This window comes from Tasmannia lanceolata, unplaced genomic scaffold, assembly GCF_043159265.1.
Source record: "Tasmannia lanceolata isolate RefF3 unplaced genomic scaffold, GAP_Taslan_0.1 ptg000008l, whole genome shotgun sequence".
Taxonomy (NCBI): Eukaryota; Viridiplantae; Streptophyta; class Magnoliopsida; order Canellales; family Winteraceae; genus Tasmannia; species Tasmannia lanceolata.
The window spans coordinates 4,642,941-4,667,126 of record NW_027518685.1 but is presented as its reverse complement, the minus strand read 5'-3'; the positions used below and the strand labels follow the sequence as shown (position 1 = coordinate 4,667,126).

At 38.8% G+C, this 24,186-nt stretch overlaps 2 protein-coding genes and 1 long non-coding RNA gene across 5 annotated transcripts; 2 read left to right on the top strand and 1 right to left on the bottom strand.

Annotated features, from left to right (window-relative positions):
• Window positions 1-200: 200 nt before the first annotated feature.
• LOC143884032 (flavonoid 3'-monooxygenase-like) lies at window positions 201-6,189 on the top strand. The gene is made up of 2 exons (XM_077387391.1): window positions 201-693; window positions 4,844-6,189. Exons 1-2 carry the CDS (start codon window positions 271-273, stop codon window positions 5,978-5,980), a joined length of 1,560 nt encoding a protein of 519 aa, XP_077243506.1. The 5' UTR covers window positions 201-270; the 3' UTR covers window positions 5,981-6,189.
• LOC143884033 (uncharacterized) lies at window positions 2,860-9,869 on the bottom strand. 3 transcript variants are annotated; one of them, XR_013252648.1, is made up of 3 exons: window positions 9,445-9,869; window positions 7,906-8,679; window positions 2,860-3,575 (listed from the first exon to the last, which is right to left on the bottom strand). It is a non-coding gene; the product is annotated as an uncharacterized LOC143884033 (long non-coding RNA). The 3 variants fall into 3 exon arrangements; XR_013252647.1 differs by lacking the exon at window positions 2,860-3,575 and having other exon boundaries at window positions 4,843-8,679; XR_013252649.1 differs by lacking the exons at window positions 2,860-3,575; window positions 9,445-9,869 and adding an exon at window positions 9,051-9,298 and having other exon boundaries at window positions 4,843-8,679.
• A 7,591-nt stretch (window positions 9,870-17,460) lies between these two features.
• On the top strand, window positions 17,461-19,685 carry LOC143884031 (flavonoid 3'-monooxygenase-like). The gene is made up of 2 exons (XM_077387390.1): window positions 17,461-18,040; window positions 18,323-19,685. Exons 1-2 carry the CDS (start codon window positions 17,624-17,626, stop codon window positions 19,463-19,465), a joined length of 1,560 nt encoding a protein of 519 aa, XP_077243505.1. The 5' UTR covers window positions 17,461-17,623; the 3' UTR covers window positions 19,466-19,685.
• The last annotated feature ends 4,501 nt before the right edge of the window (window positions 19,686-24,186 follow it).

Here is a 24,186-nt window from a genome sequence, read left to right as displayed (position 1 = left end):
TGGGAGGGAAAATGGACAGATGTTGTTTGTCCACAAATCTGCCAATTCTTATTTTAAAACAATCTATTGACATTCAGAGATGGACAATAAAATGATCAACCAATATATTTTGGGAGATGATATTTTCACCCTCCGTACGCATTCGCCCCCAAATTTATAGTTTAAAATTTGAGACCAAGTGCCCCAACATACACACAATCACAAGACTAAATTACTCTCCATCTCCTTTAAATACCCAATCATATCTGAGCCTTCCAACTCAGATTAACCATGGCTCTTCCAACCCTCTCCCTTCAATCAAATCCTTCACAGAACGTAATCCTTGCTTTCTCCTTTTTGATTGTTGTTATTTCTTGGGTGTCATGGATGATCAAGAAATCTAGCAAGTGCACATTGCCATTGCCGCCGGGCCCACGAGGGTTACCCATAGTGGGTAACCTTCCGTTTCTCAAACCTAATCTCCACAGTTATTTCTCCAAACTGGCCGAAACATACGGCCCGATCATGAAGCTCAGACTCGGCACCAAGCTCTGCATCGTACTAAGTTCCCCATCCGTAGTTAAAGAAGTACTCAAAGACCAAGACACCACCTTCGCCAATCACTACGCAATGTCCGGAGTAGAAATCCTCACATACGGCCTGAATAACATCACTTGGAGTCCTTATGGTGCACAGTGGCGTATGCTCCGCAAGGTCTTGTGATTCATACAACCCATTAGTTCAAAAGCTTTAGCTGTTATTTAATCATATACACTTCAACACTCCCCTCCTTCGCTATAACCCCCTTTTTATTTGGGTGGGCCATACACATGCCATATGTGGCCCTCACTTTTGGGTTAGCCGTACATACGGATTTTTATTAGGGCAATGATAAATAAGAATCCTCTGTAGGATAATTCGCACCTCTTTCACGTTAAAAAGTCTTAAAGTCTGCCACACATCCTCCTTTCAAGGGGTGCGAATTATCGAAGAGGGAGTGCAAATTTATCAATTCTATTGGATTATTATATGTATGCGAAATGCTGAATATAGTCATATACCCTCTAAAACACAATAGCAACAGAAACATCTTAGAATTAGTATTAAGAGGTTTTGGGAGATATCCCAGTAGTTTAATTGTTTAGAGGCATGGAAAGAGTTAGAACTTCACACACATGAAACTTTAGGAAGTGGCTGAATATTTGGGTGAGAAATTTTTGTTTCAATGATGGTACCTTCCGACTTTTTCTTATATCTGCTGCAAAGGCAAAAAGGGTGGTTACATTTTCTTGGTGAGACAAATTTCATAAATAATTTTTATTTAGAGCCCAAAATTGGGACACTTTTATTGATGGCAGCTCTAATTTTGGGCATGTACCAGAGCTTTCTTAAAATAGGATAGTTTTTATGTTGTTAGTTCTAATTTTGGGGAATGATAGATCGACCCCTATATATCTTAAATCGACCCCCTATGTGTCTATCTCTCTCCTCTTTCTCTCTGACCCCCCGGAGGAGAGAGAAAGACACATAGGGGGGCGATTTAAGATATTTGGGGGTCGATTTATCACTTCTGCTTCTTATATATATGTTATGAACAAAATGAAAGATTTTAATGGCCCAAGAAATATAAATCATTATGACTACTTTCTACCTATTGAAGTCATCCGTGGAAACTTTACTTGGTTTCAGCGATTGATTCATCTGGGAAATTATCTTTAAAATAGTTGAATACATGTATATTCCTGGTTTTTGTTCATATGCTCTTTGATTTACATGTTAACTCTACTCATATTGACGTTATAAATGGGGTTAATTTATGCTTTACTCTGTTCATTCATATATTGCTTAGTTTGAAAACCCAAGACAAATAAATGAGCTTTTTTTTTTCTGATTTGGGTTCAGGTGTTTCTGTCATTTATTTAGCTGGCCATGCTATCATTGCCTTTTAAACATTGCTTACCACTTTTCTATGAAACTTTTACAATCATTCAAATAAAAGAGAGAACATACTGTTTAGCGGTTTCTTTGTTGAAAATCAGGGTGATTGGAATGGTGATGGTCCTCACACAAACTATAAGAAAGAGAAAAACATATTAAATTGTTGCTTTATGTATTCAAAATCAAGGTGATTGGAATGGTGATGGTACGCACACAGACTACAAGAAATAGAACATACTAATATGTTTTTCTTTTGGTTAGAGAGAGAGAGAGAGAGAGAGAGAGAGAGAGAGAGAGTTCAAAAACTAATACTAACATGTAGAGTACCCATCCAAGTGATGCCAAATTCTTCACTTGATATAGTCCGTCTGAGAGGAGCCCTTTCTTATGGACTTGCTGTTTTCAATTTTGGCTGAGAGAATTGCTAGGCTGAATTTGCTTAGAATCATCAATGAGTCTATTGCCGCTGCCCTTTCCTATGGAATGAACAATACAAAGGTTTGATTGTTGCATCCGAAGGCGGGTATTTGGAGTTGCGGCATGTGCTGCAAATGTTCTTATTCTTTGTATTTTTATTTTTTTTGAATGATTATTCTTGGTAATATTTATGTTTGTTAGCCCAAGAGGGGGTGTGAATTGGGTTTTAAAAACTTTTACCCTTGTTAAAAGATATTTAGAAAATTAATGCAAAGGAAAAAATAAACAATAAAATGCAAACCCAAAATCAAGAAAGGGATAAAGAGAGCAGAAAGAGTACCCTGGAATTTTTATAGTGGTTCGGCACAAACTGGCCTACATCCACTCACGAAATATTCCTTCCTGTGCTTCACTAACCGGACTTCTTACGGATGAAGTCCAAACCGTTACAACCAAGCTTTATCCCCAAGCTCGTCGTCCCGAGGTTGAATCTGTGCCTCGTACACTCCAAACTTTATCACCAAGATTGACTTCAAAGGGTTGTAAAGGTGCCCTCCACCATAATACAAAGATGAATAGTCAAAGCCTTCTTCAAGGCATATACACCAAGAAGCTCACTACAATTCTCTCCAAAAAAGATTTACAAGTGTATTCCTATTCTAATCCCTCAAATATTAGAGGCACAAGGGTGTCAAACACTCAAATATGTGCTCAAATGAAGTTTTACAGTGTATGTTCAAGGTTTAGAGGGGTGAAACCCCGTTATATGGAAGAACAAGGCCAAAACTAGCCGTTGCAGCATAAGACGTCTGATCTGGGTCTTCTGATGTCAGAGCAGACGTCTGATATGTATCATCAGACATCTGAAAATGTTATATGTTTCATTCGTAGAACTTTGACGTCTGACCATGCAGACGTCTGATGCGTAGTCTATGCAAAGTCTATGCTTCATTTTTGTCCTTCTCTTGGCATATGGGCTTTTGGTTCACTTGATTTCTTGAATATGCTTAACTTATTTTGCCTCAATTTAAGTTCCCTTCAATCCCTCTAAGTGAAATCTAAGTGAGGGAGTAGTTTTTACATTCTAAAACAAAAAGACTTGACTTTTGATAAGTTCAATCTTGTACTTCTTCAAGTCTTTTCTTTCCTCTTCATCGATCTTCTCCTCTTTGGTCCATTGTTCTTCAACTTGCTCTAATGCTTTTGATCCATGTTCCTTGACTTGAATCTTTAGATGAGATCTTCAACTCAAACACAAACTCATTAGTACAATTAAAATGCATAATGAATCAACTTGTGTTTGGAATCATCAAAACAATACTAGAAGATTGCCAAGGGTTGAACCATTGGGCTTACAATGTTTGCTTGTATTTAATTGAGGCAGTAGATGTTATGCCCCTGTTCTCTGTATTACCTAATGTTTGACATCACCCCCAGTGAACTCAAAAACACTATCTTTCCACAGAAAACCTGATAGTGATTGTGCTACAATCTTCAATGAATCCATATCATCAAATAATACAGAAAGTCAAGAAGAAGCACACACAAATTATATTGTTTCATTACTTAGGTCACCCATGAAAAGCGTTTGCCTCTTCTTTGATACTCTTTTGGTATGCTATATTTGACAATTTTGTATTGTCAATTTATTTCGATGCTTGATGCTGGTTAAATGTAGACTTTGGTATACAATACCACTTTTGTTTTTACTTGGTATCTCAATGTAATGGTAAGCTCTTAACAATTTCAAGAAAAAAAATCATTGCCTGGCTTATACCAGTCGAGAGTTTGGAAATTGCTGAACTTCTATTTGAGAAATTCATCCTGTACTTGATGTTGATCAAGACTCGAGTGCAAAGTCTCTGTAGAGGTGTAATGGTCCCTGGCACTGGCTGTTTCATCTAATTATGCTATAGAGGGCTTATAATGTACCCTTTAGCTGTTTTTTTAGGACTTCAATATAAGTGTTGGCTTTAATTGTTGGCCCCATGTAAGTTTGTAACTCAAAACCTTGGGGTGAGTTTTTGTCACCTACTATAGCTTGAACAATTATTTCATCTTTTTTATACTGTGTATCTTTAGCTTAAGAGAAAACAATATACGGTACAAGAATCCCAATCTTCTGATCCTCTATACTTCAATACTCCAACTCCTGTGTGACACCTCTGTTTTTGGGTTGCTCGTACACGTGGCACATGTGGACCCCTTTTCTGGGTTGGATGTATACTTGGATTTTTAATATCAAGGAAACGGTGCACAGTTGCGCCGCAAGGTCTTGTGAAATAACCAATTACTCCAAAAGCTTAAGAGAGTTTGTCTTATTTAAAATTTACACTTCAGCAATCCCCCTCAAATGTGGCCCTTCTTGTTTTGGGTTGGCCGCACGCGTGGATTTTTATTGTCAAAGAGTAGTTGGTTTTTGAACCCAGGAATTTCCATAAGGCAATAGCTTGCTCCAAAAACTTAAGCTGTTACATTTGGTGTTATGTAATCATTTATACTTCAACAGGTCAGTGTCCATGATTTCCTCAACAACACCAACCTCAAGGCGGGCCAGGCTGTCCGACGAACGGAGGTTCGCTGGATGATCAACAGACTGTATGCGAAAGCTGGAACCCCGGTTATTGTGGGTGAGTACATAACTCAAACGATCTTCAACACCATGACCAGAACACTATGGGGTGGGTCACAGAGTGGAGATGAAGGAACTGCTATAGGAGCGGAGTTTGAGAAGGTGCTAAAAGACTTGATGGTTCTGTTGGGAAAACCCAATATTTCTGATCTATATCCAATTATAGCCCCGTTGGATGTGCAAGGCACGCGGCGCAAAATAAAGAGGCTCATGTCATTTTTCGATCGAATCTTTACCACCATTATAAATCAACGGACAGAGATTAATAAAGTGGGAGGAGAGAAAGAAGCCAAGGATTTTCTGGATATCATATTGCAGTTGCACAATGGTTCTGATCCCAAAACTCAATTGACCATGTCCCACGTCAAGGCCCTGTTGCTGGATTTAGTGGTCGGAGGGACAGAGACGGTGTCGACCACAATGGAATGGGCTATGTCAGAGATGTTAATGAGTCAGAAGATTATTAAGAAAGCGCAGGAAGAACTAGACACAGTGGTGGGGAAGGATAACATTTTACTGGAGTCTCATCTTCCCCAATTGCATTATATTGAAGGGATTGCCAGAGAGGTGCTCCGTCTACACCCTGGGCTGCCTCTTTTGGTACCCCGATGTCCAAGCGTACCGGCCACCGTCAGCGGATACCACATCCCATTGGGAACAAGGATCTTCATTAATGTGTGGGCCATACAGAGGGACCCATCACTTTGGGAGAACCCATTGGAGTTCATGCCGGAGAGATGGTTCAGTGCAAGCAATGGTGAACTGGATATGAAGGGTAGCGATTTCCGTTTCTTTCCATTTGGGTCAGGGAGGAGGGTCTGTGTAGGGATTAACTTGGCTGAAAGGATGTTAACCATCATCTTGGCTTCCTTACTTCATTCCTTCGAATGGAGTCTACCAGAAGGGACGAAGCTGGATCTTGAAGACAGATTCGGCCTTGTCATGAAGAAAAGGAATCAACTCGTGGCTATCCCTACACCTCGGTTATCAAACCCAGAGCTCTATGCTGCTTAAATTGAGAATAATTGAATAAGCCTCAGCGGGGATGGTGGTCGTATGGCATTAAGTATTTGGCTAAATAGTATTTTATTTTCTCCTTTCATGTACTGTGTTGTTTTGCATCACTGAAGTTGCCTTAAGGTTTTACTACTGTAATGGACCGATTAATGCTTAAATTATGTTTAACCAACCACAGATCCATCAAAGAAATTTAAATATGTTTGGTGCTAGTGGGACTAACCGCAGAAGTAAATTTATATAAACCGTGTTCTCATTGCATTGATAAAGAAACGGAGAAGCATTACAACAAAGACAAATTAAAGGAAGAAGACACTGGACACTAGAATCTTAAATTACAACCTTGAGATCATAACTGTTGTATGTCTATAAATTACAACCTTAAGCAGATATTCAATATTTTTTGCCAGGATCTACGTAAAGAATTATAGCACTAACCTCCCTCTAACAACTATGTTCATCTGGAATTATATCACATCACATACCATGTTTAAACAGCTATGCATACCCACAGTTAATAAACATCAAAAGCTATTGCCAAAACTGAGGCAGGTAGAACTATAAATAGCTTGAAACATGAAGAAATTGTAAGAAACTGTAACAAATTATCAAACGGAAATAGGAAAAGAAAGCGAAAAGAAGAAGAATAAGAATCAGGTTTAATAAGCTAAATCTCAAACTCTTCATAATTTGATCAAATCATCCATTTTGATCAAATCAAGTAAACAGTGTTTATAATACTGGAATGAAAACAGAAAATCAGCCCTTTTATGCTGTCAATTTACATTTGGATTTTTTTACTAAAGTACATCACCAAACCATAAATTTGGCACGAGACAATTGAGTGAATGTTTAACTGTCATAAGTGAAAGAAAAGATACTTCATAACCAAGAAATTCAATCATTTAGGATTGAACTTTTTCCCAGTGAAACAGTATCAAACAAAAGAATATACAGCTATTTTCAAGTCAGTCAGGATCTGTTAGGTCTTTGTTTTCTAAAGTGGACCCAAAAAACTAAAAAACAGCAACCAGAGCAGAAAATTTTTCCGAAATTCTAGGAAAAATATAGCCAAAATACCCTAGGTATTAGCGAGTGACTCAGAGCAATGAAATACGCATAGTGAAAAAACACCATAAAACAAACTGCAAAGAGTAATGTGACAGAGATATAGCAGAGAAAACATCTGTAGATATTGCAAATGAGCTACAAAGAAAAAAGTGATGATGCTACTAGAAAAATAAAAATCTTGAACCAAAGTGTTGTTCAAGTTTTATTTAGAGGGACCTTCGATTTATGATGATTCCCCTCTAAATAAGCATAATCATATCATTTCCTTGTAAATTGTGTAATGGAAAAGTAATCTTGTTCTTCCAGAATTTTTTTTCATGCAGTCCAAACAGGGCCTACATTTTTTTTGGGCAGTCCAAGTTTTATATTAAAATTACCAAAACGAAAAAGTCAGAAATTTTATCCCAAATTACAATCCCATAATCAAACACAACACATCTAACTAGAAATTACAGATTCATGAAATATGTGTGTGTGATTGAGGTGGATTCCATGGCTTACTTGGGGCATGTGCAACATATAAAATTTTTCCATGAGGAAAATACATAAAATAACTCATTGAGAAAATGCTTCACAACAACATGATGATGAAAATGGCAATTTGTAGGAGGCATGTTGTTGAACCTGATGAGCAAAAAACATCTGAAATCTTCTACTGGCACTTTTGCAAGTTATGCAAATAAATTTATTGAGGCATTTTGTGCAGTCAAAACTTTAACAACGAATAAGATGGATGATGGTGAGGATAGCGAATGATAAACTGTCAGTACGATGATGATGGAGGGCATCAACTATTCAATGAAGAATCATATGAATAAATGACATTCCAAAGAGCTACATCAAGGACTCACATGTGAACGAAGCCAACTCAGGATTAGCAATCTAAGAGAGGTACAGATAGCCTACAGGAGATCCCATGGAGCCTCAATGGTAATGGGAAGTTCAATTCAATCCATGTTATCCCACAAACACTGGCCCATGTTAGGAAATCAGCAATATGAAAACTTAATGTACATGCCATAAAAAAAAGACACATAAAGCAAAAGATATTACCTGCTCATGGTGGCAGAGACAGATGTGCAGATTAGCACGACTCATGGAGATGGAGATCAAAATTAAGTTCCTTTGATAACATGTAAAATACCTCCCATCATTTTCCCAAACCTTTAAAATGTTGAATGAACTTAAAATCTAAAAAATAAAATCCAAACTTCAAGAAACAGATATATAAAAGACAACATAATGGCATAACATAATAGCATTTGACCTGATGATAGAGAAAATATATATAGGTCCTCCCCTTTGTCTAACATTAATTCATTAATAAAATGAATATCTGTATCCACAACTCATTGTCTCAAATATATGATAGAAGAAAGGAAATAGAAATACCTCGATGAACCACGTATATGGATGACATACATAACATATTTGAGCTTAGTTCTGAGGTCATGGATCTAACTTAATGCATAATTGTTTTACGATATTGGTTTAGATAGTAGCATCTCTTAACGTTTCTTTCATACCTCAAATGCCTCGAACTTCGGAACTTAACATTGATCATGCTTGTGATGCATATCTATTTAGTTCCAGCTTCTAACATCAAAAGATCGGTATACAATGTCCTGCAAAACATAACAGATAAAAGGTTACAGCCTACATTGTAAGCAGGAAGATCTAATCAGCCCAACAGAATGCATCATTATAAAGAAACAAAGCCAATTCAAACTGCATGTAACAAATACCTCAAATACAGAAGTCTCATATCTCATGATAGAAAATGTAATCCTTAACGATCATACCATAAACATATCAAAAATTATATAGATGCCAATATACAAGCATAGAAAGTAAGCCTAATTTCCACAATCAAAGAAAATAAATCAGAGAGGTTGCATCTTTTCCTATGATAGAGTCCAATCAAAAAATTGAAAAAAAAAAATACAGAAACTATAATGTTCAGTGCACACGAAAATCAAAGGAGTTATTCCTCTACCTTTCATTTCTCGGTAATTTCATCGAGCACTTCGTGTGCACAAGAAACATCTATGGAAAATCAAGGGAATTATACTCTAACACACTTTCCCAACACCTAATACCATGCAATTCTTTAAGCAGAATGTGAACCCACTCTGGATACATACTGTAATATTCCATAGAGATATCTTGGAGCCCTAAGTCCCTAAGTGATGAAACTCAAAATTCAATGAAGGGTCAGGATTTCTGTAGTAAACTACGAAAAAATCAAATATTGATGCCTACAACTTATATGAAGTTAAGATAGATACAAGTAAAACGAAAAGATTAAACTTATTTTACTACATCAATGGTCATTCTCCAGATTTGGTGGATTCCTTATCATGTGACCAACATGATGTTAGGTACCTTACCTATACCCCAAAAGCTCCAGAGCTGATGGAACGTGTTAGGCAAGGCCCTATGAACCTGTCCCATACTAGGCTGGGTCCCACCCAGTCCCATACCTAGGTGGGCCCCACTTAGGATCGTAACATACCACCACGCTTCTGCATTTGCCGTCCTCGGCGGCCCACTCTGTGACGGCTTTCACTCAGGCCTTTTTTCCAGGTAGCTCTTTCCACATTGCTGTTCTGATACCACGCGTTAGGCAAGGCCCTTTAAACCTGTCACATACCAGGCTGGGTCCCACCCAGTCCTAGGCAGGCCCCACTTAGGATCGTAACACATGATTCTGGGGTGGCCCATGTATCCTGCACAGACCATCTGTTAAAAATAGTTGATCACATGCACGAGGCCTAAGCCACATTTCTTTGTTTCTGTATATTTTATTAGTATGCATGAGATGATCCTTTGAAGGCGGAAGGTAGTTAAGCTTCTCTTTGTATAACTCCTATTATTAGATTCTGTTGTCGATTTGTTGCATGTGTATGATTTTTATTTACATTTATACCCCGTTATTATATAGGAAAATGATATGGTTCTCTGTTAAGGTATAGCTACAAAGAAATCTAAATTTATTAGGTACATTTTGTTAGTGATTTTGGATTTTCAAAATCATATGTTTTGCATGTTTTAGTGTTTTGGAAAATGTTTTATCAAAAGCGTTTGGGAAAAAAGAAAATATTTTCTTGGAAAGATTTGCTTTTACAAAAGGATGTAGAAGTGTAGTTGAAAAGATAGTCCCGTACCGGATAAGAGAAAAGAAAGAGAAGGGCTTATAAAGCACTACACTTTTTTATTACTTGTTTGATTGCACATTGGGTTGAACCCATGGTTGGACCCGCGGGACGGTGCGTTCCGTTCGCACACCCGCACACACGCGCGCGGTGTGGGCAATGGAGCCTTATTGGCGCTTTATTGGCGTTTTTTTAGGCGCACTTTGGAGCCTTTAATTTTTTCAGATTTGATCTGCACCGTTGGATCAAGATGAAGGTGGACCGGTTGGATGGGTGTGGGCCAAATGGTTCGTAGGCCCATCAAGCCGACCGGTTGGGTTGGGCTTCGGTTCGGGCCTAACGGTTGGCCCAATGGGCCCATAACTCCAACGGTCAAAGGGTGTGATCAAATGGGTTGTGTCCCTTCCCCCAACGGTCAAGTGCCAAGGGGGTGCGATCCACACCATATATGGTTGATCTAACGATGACTGGGTTGGAGAGAGGTTTTACTCAAACCAACAGTCACATCTAGGATCGATCAGGACCGTTCAATATCAATGGGTGCGATCTAACGGTCAGATTTCAAACATTCTGGAAAGGTGCCCTGTAGAGGTGTTTTTCACACTGAAAAGACACCAGGTGGTCTACAAAATGTGTAGAATTCGGTCATTTCATATAGAAAAACGAATTGGAAATTTTGATAGACTTTACAGTCTCTTCTACACTCTTACAAAATCCCCAAGTATTTCTACATACTGTTTTTCTTTTGTTTACTGTTCTAGATAATGTTTTTCTGCAAAAACATTATCTAGAAATTTCGGAAGGGCATTTCGGGTTTGATTCCGCTAGTGCTACGCGTCATCAAACATTAGTAGGGCTTCCCTACTAGGCTTCATTGTATCTTGAAGGCAATTCGCGGATCCCCTTTGCACACTACTAGTGGGGGCGAATCTTGTCTTAAAGAAAGTGATATCACGCCTTGAAGCAACAAGTTTCTGTTTTCTATCAACAACAGTACCCTCAATTATTCAACACATTTAATATACTATAGACATTACAATATTACATGCCACATGGCATGGGAGGTGTAGTTTTGCCATTTTCATGGATAAAAACCCCAAAAATCAACGGAAATATTTCTAATGTGTTAAGAAGGAAGCTATTTGTTCGGTTACTCTTGCTCCCCAAATCGGTTACCATATCATTATTCTATTTAATAACTATAAATAAGTTTACATTTCTAAGGTCTTTAATAGTCATAGGAAAATTTACAATTATAAGGTTTGAACTTTTAAATAGGGAAATGATATCAGCACAACCATGTTTTAATAAGTGTGCAAACTTGGCTTGTTTTTTCTTTTTAAATTGGCTAGTGAGACCATTTGGCATCTCTTTAAATAATAAAATACAAGAAGGGTTAGTGCAAATATCAAAACATGTTTGTGCTCATATCATTCCCCTTTAAATAATGTGAGAGCTTGTCGTTTCCACCTAAGTTTTCAGGTTTTTTCTAGTAGATATTTATAAGAAAACGAGAACATTACATTGCGAAAATATGTATACTTATGACTATTTTTATGAGAATTGTGGCAGATTTTTAATGCTTCTTGACGTCAAAATCACATTACAAGGGGTGCGAATTATCCCTACAGATGGTGCGAATTTATCATCATCCTATTTTTAATAGTCAGTTAAGTATATAAGTTAGTTGTAAGTACAGAGAAATTTATATATAAGGTATTAAATAGCAATAGAGAAAGGGAAATGATATCACGTACCACTACCGTATTTTGATGATCACACTCATCTCTTTATTAAAAGGTATGGTATGGCCCGCACAATAGGATGATCCAAACTGTCCATTAGATGGCCCACAGCCCAAATAGGTTGTACCCCAAAAATATCGCCATAGGTTGATCCTAACCCTTCGATCTATAGAGAGTTAGAATCAACCCTCTAATATCCAGTCCCTCTATAGATCAGAGGGTTAGGATCAACCTATGGAAATGATTTTTGGGGCACAACCTATTTAGGCTATGGCCCATCTAATGGACGGTTTGGATCATCCTAGTGTGCGGGCCATACCGTACTTTTTAATAATGTGAGGAGTGAGATCATCAAAAATACGGTAGCGGTGATATCATTTCCCTAGAGAAATTTACATGTATAAGATATTTATTAGCATTAAAGAAATATGCTTTTTATAAAGTATTTAATAGTAATAAAGATATTTATCTTTATAAGCTTTTAAAGGACCGCAGATGCCACGCATGTTTTCCATTATAATAAGAGGAATGCTAAAGTGAGGGGCCCTTGCAAAAACCCAGCCGCAAAGCAAAGGGTGCGCCATTCAATCCACGTGACCCAACCACATTTAAAACGGCACTGGAACATAAAAAATTGAATGAATAACAAATGCAATTTGGTTCTGTGGATTCAATGGGGCGCCCTTGGGAATTGTTTTTTATCCGTAAGGGTGCCTTTCAATTTAGCATTCCTCTTTATCTCTAATATACACTAAAGATCAATTATTGTCATTTATTTTAGGGTGATGATAAATTCGCACCCCTGTTTACATTACGAGGGGTGTGAAACATCCTACAGGGGGTGCGAATTTATTATCTCCCTTTATTTTATCATGCAAATTTTTATTTGAAAATTTTCCCACAGCAGACTTTTAATAGAATTTTTGATAGAAAATCTTATTAAAAATTATTTTTAAAAAAAATAACGTTTCAAGCATTTTGCAAACTTATTTTTCCATGAAATTATATTCCAAAATAATAAAAAATTGCATATTTTCAAGAAAAATTAAAACCTGTGGGACTGTGGTTTTTTTCCATGGAATTTATTTTACTCCTCATGGGTAGCCTAGGTGGGGCTCACCATTTTAGCTCATATTTTGATTGAGTAGGGCCCACTATCTCCAACTAAACACATGCATATAGGATATGCATGCGGTCCACAATTTTACACCTCATCTTTTTCGATGGGGTGGATCCTACTAGGGCTGCAACAGGGTCGGGTTGGGTCGGTTTTTCAAAACCCTAGCCCAACCCTAGATCCCATTATCTTAGCCCTGACTCGCCTTGACCATGAGTCGGGGCTGAAAAATCTCAACCCAATGCCCGCCCTACAGGGTTCAGCCCAACCCTTGCCCGCCCTGATTGGCCCTGATTGGGTCGGGCTGGGCTGGGCTGGGCAATTATACATGTTTTCAGTCTGTTTTATTGTCAAAAATCAAAATACTTCCACACAATCTATTATTCTATTTGATATATGATTTTTGGTCACACGAATGGAAAAACAGAAAGGCTTCAACATCCTGCATTGTCTAATAATAGTAATTCAAGGTTAGTATATAACTAATACCTCCCAACTGCAACTCTTGCAAAGAACTTATTCCATTATAAACTGTGTCAATTTATTCCATTAGAAACTGCGATATATAGAAAGGAAAGGAAAGGGCAAGAGAGGAAAGGAATGTTGCCAAAACAATATAGAAAAGGAGTTCAGATCTTGACAAGGGCTATCGATCAAATGAATGATATAGATCAATCAAAGTCGGACCCACTATTAAGTAGTGGGAGTGCCACATTATATTACCGCGGGTTGGACCCATTGTGACTGTAAAGTGTAAACAGGGTTGGGTCGGGCGGGTCAAGGGTGAAGTGTAAACAGGGCCGGGCCAGGTCGGTCAGAGGGGGTCGGGTGTAAAGAGTCGGGTCGGGTCGGCCGAGGGTATCAACCCTGAACCCGACCTGTGCCTGAGTCAGGGGCCTAAAAAATGCACCCAAACCAACCCTGACCCTGTTCAAGCTCAAGGCGGGTTAGGGTTCACAGGGCCAAACTTGCACCCCTAGATCCTACTATCTCCATCCAAACTCATGCATAGGGTTGTGCGTACCATTTCACACATGAGATTTGCTAGCCAATTTTGCGGAAAGCCATTTCACGTCTGGCTTTTGCATGATAGAATAGCCACCTCATCTGAATTAAATGATTAAGACAAAATCTGCCAAAAAGTCAACGGTGTGGTTGTTAACATTTGCAAAAGCCAGAAGCGAAATGAGTTTCCACGAAATTGCCTAGGAAGTCCCTTTACACATTTTGGCTAATGATAAATCCACCCTTTGATTTTCCTGGGCAGCCCCTGACTGAGGTTTAATAACTAAAGAAAGCCGTCGTACAGAAACTAAATGGGTGGCCATGGTTAAAATAAGGGGTTTGTTTAACATCAGTCCTGGAGTGGGTCCCACCATTTTGGCCAATTTTGACCAGTAACGCCAATAATATAGATTAAAATAAAGGGGGCATTTATCATCATTCATCAGCCCGTATTCTTTATGGAGTGGCCCCACCATTTTGGCCTGTAATGCCATTAATTAACACACATAAAATGGAAGATATTTTCTAGACCTATGGACCATCCTATTTTGGATTCTCTCGATTTGCACGGTTTAACACTTGGGAAGAATTGCATTGATTTTCTAATTTATCAGGTAACGGTCAAAAGAGGAGGCTCTATTGGGCTCTTTAATCTTGTACGTAGTTCTCATGTTCGGACTCTGGAGCTTGGAAAACACTTGGGATCCCGTGCTCCTGAAAATAAAGCCAACGCAGGAAAATGACCACCATTTGGTCATTTTCAAATGGTAGTTTTTCATTTGTGGGGTCACTTTCCTTTGGTCATTACCATATGGTATTTTTGCATTTGTGGTGTCACCACCCTTTGGTCATTATCATCTTCATATGATATTTTCTGCATTTGTGGGGTCACTAAGCCAATGCTAGACGTCCGATCAAATGGCGACGGTTCAAATTAATTCAACAGGCGCAACGGCAGCAACTGATTTTCGCTTCGTATAGTTGACATTTTCACCCCTCTTTCTAGTTTTTCACCATTGTCTTGTTCTTTACCGAAAAGAAATATTTTTTGGATTTTGTTAAGGTGAATTGAAAATGTAGATTTACATAGGGATTAAGAGTTTTACATGGCTTTTGACTCTTTTTTTCTTAATAAATTTACACTTTCAACACACCTTACCGAGTGCCCCCGATGCACTGGTTAACAAAACCCATATTTTTTAGGGAAACACTTCGAAAACAGTATTTTGCATTTCGAGGGGAATCGATCTGTCTTCCTTATCTTCTTGATTATTTGTCACAGCCATGAGAAATGGGGTGTTAGGAAATTCTGTTTTGACATTATATATCAAGTGGACGGGAGTGTTAGGAAATTCGGTTTCGTAATGCGTTTCGGTCTGTCCTCACCGAAATTGAAATTCCGGCCGAAATTAGACAAAACCAAATAAGTGATATTTTATCTCATCCTAAAATTTCAGTCGAAATTATCAAAATTTAGCCCGAAATTTTGGGAGAATATTAATAATATTAAAATTCATAATTTTTTGTGATTTTCCTAAAATTTGGTAAGGTTTCGGGTTTACCCAATTTCAATTTCGTTCTTCCCCGAAATTTTGGATTTCGGTCGAAATTTAAAACCTTGGTCACAAATACACTAGAGTGGGCTGTCCCAAGTAAGCAATAGGTGCCAACATATCACATCGCTTTTAAATATCGCTACACATGGCTTGACATATTTACATCGCCACCCCTCGTACACCTATACAATAATAAATGTAAAAGAAAAATATGGGAATGATTTCTGCACCGCTAATTTTTTATAATGGCACTACTCTTCATTTTACACTTCTTTAACCAGCCCTCGAAGCCTATTACAATTCGTAAAAAGCAAAAAGCAGCCGATCAGAAAACTGTAAAACAAAGCGAGATGTGCCATCATCAAAATATGGTAGTGAGGATATCAATCCCCAAAATATATTAGCTCCATTTATGTCGAGCGTATTAGCAGATATATTTGAGCCCATTGCATTTACCACCGGATGACGGGACCCACCCTCATAACATGACCTGATTTTGCGTAGGCCCCATTGTGTTCATAACAATATATAGCGGCCGATTTGCTGTATATATCGGCCAATATCTGATTATCGGTCTATTATTGGTCTATTTTCTGTATATATCGCCCAATATCTGACGAGAGTGAAAGCTTATCCGATCCATGATCCGAAAGAAAGGAGGATTTGTGATCATTATACTCTACTACGGATAAGAGGATAGGTTGTTGGATAACTTGTTGGGAAATTGGAGAATGAGACGAATGAATACGCATATTTGGTTAACCTGTATTTTTAAAGCCTAAATATCTCACTAATAGCGATATCTCGGTATAACCATGGTTTTAAATTTCGGTTTCGTCATCAATTACGACCAAACTGAAATTCCGGCAGGATTAATATAAAAAAATATTATTTAATTATTTACCAAATTTCGGCTGAAATGTCTGAAATTTTGAAATTTCGTCCAAAATTTGGTAAAACCCGGTATTTCGGATTTCTCCAAATTTCGGTTTTGGTCTTTACCGGGCTGAAATTTAAAACCATGGGTATAACCAATGATCCAATATGGCCAACATATCAGACCTTACAAAAGTTTCTTGAAATAGATGACACACATTTAATCATCTTAAAAGAGGAACGATATTTTGGCCCCCCTTTTCATCAATTTTATTTTTATTTAACAAATTAAGGTTGTGTAATGGTGGAAGAGGGGGTGGGATATAATTCCATCTAAAGGAAAGAAAACAAAATGATAATGTCTGCAATTGGCTCACTGCCAAAAATCCCCAATAATGAAAATGGCTACCTCATCTAATTTGAGTGGGACCCCTTGTGTTCACTAAAACACAGTCCGATAAGGCCCATATATCAGACCTTGGAGATAGACGACACACATTTGATAATCTTACAAGGGAAATGATATTTGCACCCCCTTTTCTGCATTCTTACCCACTCTTCTTTTCTATGTCGTTTCCCAAAAATCTAGGAAAATACAAAAGATGGTAAAAGAGACGCTATTGATACTGGCACTTTCTACAAACTCAGCTTCTCCTTTTGTTGGTTTAATTGGATTCCGAGAGCATTTTCAGAACTGTTATAGCCTTTGACATCTGTTTAAATAATAAAAGACAAAAGAAGTTAGTGCAATTATTAAAACATGGTAGTGCCAATATCAGCCGCCAAAAAGATGATGTCTGAAGAAAGAGGAAAAAGATAAAGTCGGCACACATTCCACAATAGCTCACTGCTCACCACATAAACAATAATGACAGGCAACAAAGTCCCTATTTTAGTCTTCCTAATTTCAGTATTCCTGTTAAAAGAAGGCGGGCGCATTTTAAAATTGAAAGTTGGAACAACCCACACACACCTACTCGGAAGGACTCACTCAGTAAACAAACAACGAAAGACTAAATTATTGGGCCGGCCAATGTTTACTCCAAACAAAGGCATCTCCCATCATCTCCTTTAAATACCCCTATCATATCTAACTCTTCCAACCCACACTAGCCATGGCTCTCCCAACCCTCTCCCTTGAATCAAATCAGAACGCAGTCCTTGCCTTCTCCTTTTTTATTGTTGTGGTCTCTTTTGTGTCATGGATGATCAAGAAATCCGGCAAGGGTAACCTTCCATTGCCACCGGGTCCACGAGGATTACCCATAGTCGGTAACCTTCTGTTTCTCGAACCCGATCTCCACCGTTACTTCGCCAAACTGGCCGAAACCTATGGCCCGATCATGAAGCTTAAACTCGGCACCAAGCTCTGCATCGTACTCAATTCCCCATCCGTGGTTAAAGAAGTCCTCAAAGACCAAGACACCACTTTTGCCAATCACGACGCGTTGGCTGGAGTAGAAATCATCACATACGGCGGGAACGACATCGTGTGGAGTCCTTATGGTGCTCAGTGGAGGATGCTCCGCAAGGTAATATCAAGGAAGAAATTATATGGTGCCCGACCCTGAAGCCTAGTGTGGGCAGTACTACCCTTGATATCTGATCCAACAGCAGACCACTTTTTTAGTGTCTGCTGTTAGATCTAACATAAGGGTGGTACTTTTATCGTACCGCCCGTACTGGACTTAAAGGTGGGGTACCATATAAAATCTAATATTAAGGAGTTGTTGGGTTTTGAACTCAAGAATTGCTAGCTCCAGAAACCTAAGTTTGTTAGAGTTTGTGTTATTTAATCGTTTATAATTCAACAGGTCTGTGTCCATGATTTCCTCAACAACACAAACCTTGAGGCTGGGCGGGCTTTCCGCCGGACGGAGGTCCGCAGGACGATCAACAAACTGTACGGGATAGCCGGAACTCCGATCAACGTGGGTGAGTACATAACTCAAACGATCTTCAACACCATGACCAGCACACTATGGGGTGGAACCCTCAGGGGAGATGAAGGTACTACTATCGCAGCAGAGTTCCAAAAGGTGTTAGGAGAAATCGTGGATCTGTTGGGAAAACCCAATTTCTCTGATCTGTACCCAATTATAGCCCCCTTTGATGTGCAAGGCACAAGGCGTAAAATGAAGAGGCTTTTGTCTTGGTTCGATCGGATCTTTAACACCATAGTGAGTCAACGTGTAGAGATTAATAAAGCAGCTGGAGGAGGTGATAAAGAAACTAAGGATTTCTTGGATATCCTTCTACAGCTACACAATGGTTCAGATCCCAAAGCCCAATTGACTATGTCCCATGTCAAGGCCCTTTTGCTAGATTTGGCCGTGGGTGGGACCGAGACCACATCTACCACAACGGAGTGGGCCATGTCAGAGATGTTAATGAAGCCTGAGCTTATTAAGAAAGCCCAAGAAGAATTAGACTCTGTGGTGGGAAAGGATAACATTTTACAAGAATCTCATCTTCCCCAATTGCGTTATATAGAAGGGATTGCTAGAGAGGTGCTCCGAATGCACCCTGGGCTACCCCTTTTGATCCCCCACTGTCCAAGTGTGCCGGCTACTGTTGGTGGGTACCACATCCCATTGGGTGCTAGGATTTTTGTTAACGTGTGGGCCATACAGAGGGACCCATCACTTTGGGAGAACCCTAACGAGTTCATGCCTGAGAGATGGTTCACTGCAAATAATGGGAAATTGGATCTCAATGGTAGTGATTTCCGTTATTTCCCATTTGGGTCTGGGAGGAGGATTTGTGCAGGGCTTAATTTGGCTGAAAGAATGTTAACTATTATTTTGGCTTCTTTCTTTCATTCCTTTAATTGGAGTTTACCTGAAGGGACTAAGCTGGAATTGGGAGAGAAATTTGGCCTTGTTGTGAAGAAAAGGAATCCTCTTGTGGCTATCCCTACACCTCGATTATCGAACCCAGAACTCTATGCTGCTTAGATTGAGAATTACTGAATAAGCCTCAGGGATGGTGGTGGGTATGGCATGAATTATTTAGATAAGTTTTTTTATTTTCTCCTTCCAGGTGATGTAATGTGCTGTCTTGTTACACTGAAGTTATGTTGTTAAGGTTTTATTATTGTATTGGGTAAGTTTTAATCCTCGAATTTTGTTTAAACAACCACAAATCCATCAAATAAGAATATTTAGGATTTGGAAATCTAGGACTACACTTTTGCCATTTGCCTCTCTCTCTCTCTCTCTCTCTCTCTCTCTCTCTCTACTGTGGCACACTATGAGTGGCTTACTATGTATTTCATTTTACAAAGTATCCCATACAGAGGATGGGCACACAGTGTATTCCATTGATGAGCCAAATGCTTAATTATGAAACTAAAAGAAACATAATTGACTTACTAAATTAAGGATTCATTTTAAAATAGTAACAACCCTAACACTTGATCTTAACTATTGACTTCTACATAAAAAAAATCAACTCCAGTCCCAATTCTAACCTTGTAATTGGTGACATGAACAATGCTATGAACAGTGACGTAAATATATAGTAATAATATGAACCTACAAACAATGACAGAAACACAACAGTGGGCCTTCTTTTTCTGATTTACTTAACTTTAATGGATTTATGTGAAGAATGGGCCTCGTTTGTTTCACACCGTCTTAGATTGAAGTCTGCCCCATTTGCATCAAATTAAGCTTGACTCTAATTATCTCGTGTTGTGGGTCAAAATCTTGCTTCGAATTTATACTACACTAGTGGGACAATGCACGGGGCGACAATGAAATGTATGATTTGAAAATGTTATTTTTAAATGCAATTTGGAAATTTTGGTTTCCAAATGGTAGATAGCTCACAGTCCTAAAATTTACACTAGTGGGACAATCTTCTTCATGCTCTCGCATTAATGTTAGATAGGTCACCGTCCTAAAATTTATACCAATTAAATAGTTATGACCATCACACTGATATACTCTGTTTTTTTTTTTTTTTTGGTAGGTAAGCTGGGATAGAACCTGCAACCTCAAGGTTTGATATACTCTTCCCATAAATTTAAACAAACAGCAGCTTAATATGTGTATTAATTGCGAATAAAACTTGGCTCCAAACCCCCTCTCTAATAGCAAGGGGTGTGGAAATATCAAATTCATGTCTGTAAATAAAAAGTAAGCGTGGAGGAACTAGGGCTGGCAATTTCACCCGAAAAAGAGGGGATCCGCCCCGCCCCGTTTGGGGAGGGGATTCCCCGATTTGAGAGGGGAAGGGGAATATAAAAATTCCCCGGTGCGGGGAGGGGAAGGGGATGGAGTGTCCCCGCCCCGCCCCGCCCCGCTACGCTACGCCCCGCTAATCAATGCCATTTTTTTTGTAAATTTTTAAGTGTTTTTTTTAAGGAAAACTACTAGAAACTCTGTGGATTGGCTACAAAATTCCCCCAAACATAAAGTTAGCTTGTCTTTTCCTTTTAATTAGCTTCTGAGAGCATTTTGGGAACTATAATAACCTTTTCACAGATGTTGAAATAATAAAGACAAGCTGAGAGCCTGAGACACTGAGTGTATGCAATTATCAAAAAATCGTAGTGCCAACAGAATTTCAGGGTTGGATTGCAGGTTTTGATTTTCAACAAGAAAAATTTAGCTACTAGAAATTTGTTTCATGTCAGTACTAGACTGAATTGCAATTAAAGAAATAAGTCATTTGTTGATTTTGTTCTCTTCTCCATTCTCATTTCTCATCCTCATCTGGGGGTTAACATGCTATACAGAATGAACTAATGAACATTATTTTGCGTGTGTGAGCGCCCACTTATGGACTTTTAAAGTTCATTGTGACTACTGAAATAGTTACTTTTTGCACATTGACTGCCTGTTAATGAAGGTAATCCTGGTGCTCATTTCCTATTTATCATTCCATAATTTATGCAGAAAATTGCTGAAAGATGAGGTCCTGTTGTTATTTATGTTTGTTGTCTCATCCATGCATTTCTGATTTTGTCCATCTGTTTGTTGATCACATGAATAGAATCATAGCATTCATCACAATATTGTCTGTAATGGACGTAGAAGAAAGAAGCTCTGTTTGCTGGTTTGGTTGGATTCCAAAGAGGGGGCGGGGCGGAGAGGGGAGGGGAAGGGGATTAGATATTCCCCGCGGGGAGGGGGATTCCCCACCATCCCCGCAGAGGGGAAGGGGAAGGGGTAGGGGACCCCAACATCCGGCCCCGACCCGCCCCGTTGCCACCCCTAGGAGGAACTACCTTGCTATTACAGGGACTGGAGGACGCTTACTTTTTATCTGCAGACATGAATTTGATATTTTCACACCCTTGCTATTTGGGTGTGGACTGTGGAGCCAAGTTCTGTTGATTAATTGCCCTTTCATATACCTTGGCTCGTGTGGTGATCATGAGACCCGACTTTGAATGGGGCTCTTTCTTTCTTGTCTTTTCCTTTATGTCTTTGGCTTGAGAAGTACATGATTTGGAAAGTTTCAACGAACTTGAGGGCTGTGGGTCCCCTTATTCAGTCATTCTGCATCAGTCAAACGTGGTGGCTGATTTTCTTGTCCCCTATTCCTTTTCTGTCTGATTTCTCTATATTTGCCCATTCTTTTACTTCGGGCAGCCTCCCCTAGTGTCTTTATGGCTACTCATTGATACTAAAGGAGGCTGTCCCAGGGGTGCACTTGATCACAGCGCTCGTGCACAACCAACACATTGTGGGTGCGGGCAGAGAGGAATCTATTCTGAGTGCAGTGGGACCTCATGATCTAACGCTTATGTGTGTAATTTCAAAAGGAAAATGATTTCACCACAACCAAGTTTTGATGGTTTAATATTTTATTGGCTTGAAAGTGATTTTTGGGAATCGTAGTAACCTTTTTACACCTCTTTAAATACTAAAAGAGAAGCAAGTGAGTGCATGTATTAAAATATGTTTGTGCTCCCTTTCAAAATCCTATTTCTTACTTGGGGCTAGTTTTGTGCCATTCAGATTTCAAGTTTATTCTTGGGGAGGCACCAAGTAAGAGAGCGGTGAAATTACCCTTTTACCCTGGGCGCCTTAAGGCATGTGCTTGCGGCTTGTCAGCTACCCATTGGACGGCGGATTTTAACCCAATATTCCCGTAGGACTTGTTCGGATTGCCAAAATCAGCAATCAGAATTGGCATCCTAATCGGATTCTTATTCAGGTTTCCCTATAAACTGAATGAAGAAAAAAAAATGTAAAATTTAATTCTAAAAGATTCCAATGATATATTTTTTCATACTGGGGTGAAATCATAATACGATCTCTTAGGATGGGAAAGAGATTTTAGCATTTTCCCAAGTTCGTCAATCTGATCGTCACTCAAAAACTTATTCGAGCAAGATGCTGATTCCAACAACTTATTCCAACAATCCAAATGCACCCTCGAAGTTCTTTCACCTTCCAAGTTAATTACCCAAAAATCAGCCTTTCACTTGCATCAAAAATAAATAAATAAAAGTTTGCCGCCCAAAAATCCTTCTTTCACTTCTTCTGTGAAGGGTTGAGATTAATCTCGCAAAAAGCACATTTTTTAATCTCAGCCCCTCACAAAAACTTCAAACCTGATTTCTAGACAGCGAACTTAGAAATCCAAAGACAAGATGTTGCGTGCACACAAAGATGCCACTTAATGCGTAAGAATGGAAAGACATGTTGGGCATGATAAGTTAAGAAAGTTGCTGCTTTGATTGGTTGTTTTAATTAGGAGAATAAAGTTAGTAAGTTGCTGCTACTAATTAGGAGAAAATCGTTAGTAGGTTGCTATTAAAATTGATTGTTGCTATTAATTATGAGTGACCTAATTTATGAAGTGTATTTGGTAGGATTGTTTCCTATTTTATTTGAAAGAAGATTATTGAATGAATAAATTATTCTAGAAATTGTGTTTTTGCACAACAGGAGGACCAACCCTTCCTTTGAAGTGGTCAAGAGGCTGATCTTCCCTCTACAGAGATCAATCAAATTGCGAACCGATTCAGGATCGTAACACAAGGCCAATTAGTCGGATGACCTGTGCGAGTTGCCGCCTTAAGAGTTTGGGATTGAAAGAATTCTTTCCAAAAGTGGATGGATGTCCAAGGAATCCTCCTTTAATGCGATTTGACGGATCTTTTTTCTTGTTTTATGCCTTTGAGAAAAAAAAAATAATAAGCCTAGCAGTTTCAACGGAGAAATCAAAATTTGAAGATGGGAGCCAAAAGGAAGCTATCCAATGAAAATAAATCAAAAGAGATCAAGAAAGCAACCAAGAAGAGAACCAAGGTGACCTCCACATGTAATTTGCCCACCCATGGAAAACTATGTGCATCCTTCATATAGGAACCCTTTAGGGTCTGTTTGGTTGCACAATTTCTGAGGTTTACTAGGGTTTTTGACCAATTTCGTTGCGCCACGTCATCTATAAGTAGTGTTTGGTTGTATCTTGGATTAAAACTATGTTTACAAGGAGTTTTGACCGATTTCGTTGCGTCACATCATCTATGGCTCTGTTCACTCGCGTTCCCGAGAGACCAAATCCCGGGAAAACACCCCTTTTTTTCCCGAGAAAGCTAAAATTTGCATGCTCACTTGTCTTCACGGGATTTTGAAGGAGCCGAGGTGAAAAATGTCACATCTGACATGGAAATTGGGAAAAATGATGTGGAAATGAGTCTTTTCTCACAAGTGTG

What these genes read in the sequence shown, in the direction of transcription:
- LOC143884032 (XM_077387391.1), top strand. Translation starts at nt 271, where the DNA reads ATGGCTCTTCCAACCCTCTCCCTTCAATCAAATCCTTCACAGAACGTA. An exon ending in AGTGGCGTATGCTCCGCAAG is followed by an intron (nt 694 to 4,843) that starts GTCTTGTGATTC and finishes ATACTTCAACAG; the next exon opens with GTCAGTGTCCATGATTTCCT.
- LOC143884031 (XM_077387390.1), top strand. Translation starts at nt 17,624, where the DNA reads ATGGCTCTCCCAACCCTCTCCCTTGAATCAAATCAGAACGCAGTCCTT. An exon ending in AGTGGAGGATGCTCCGCAAG is followed by an intron (nt 18,041 to 18,322) that starts GTAATATCAAGG and finishes ATAATTCAACAG; the next exon opens with GTCTGTGTCCATGATTTCCT.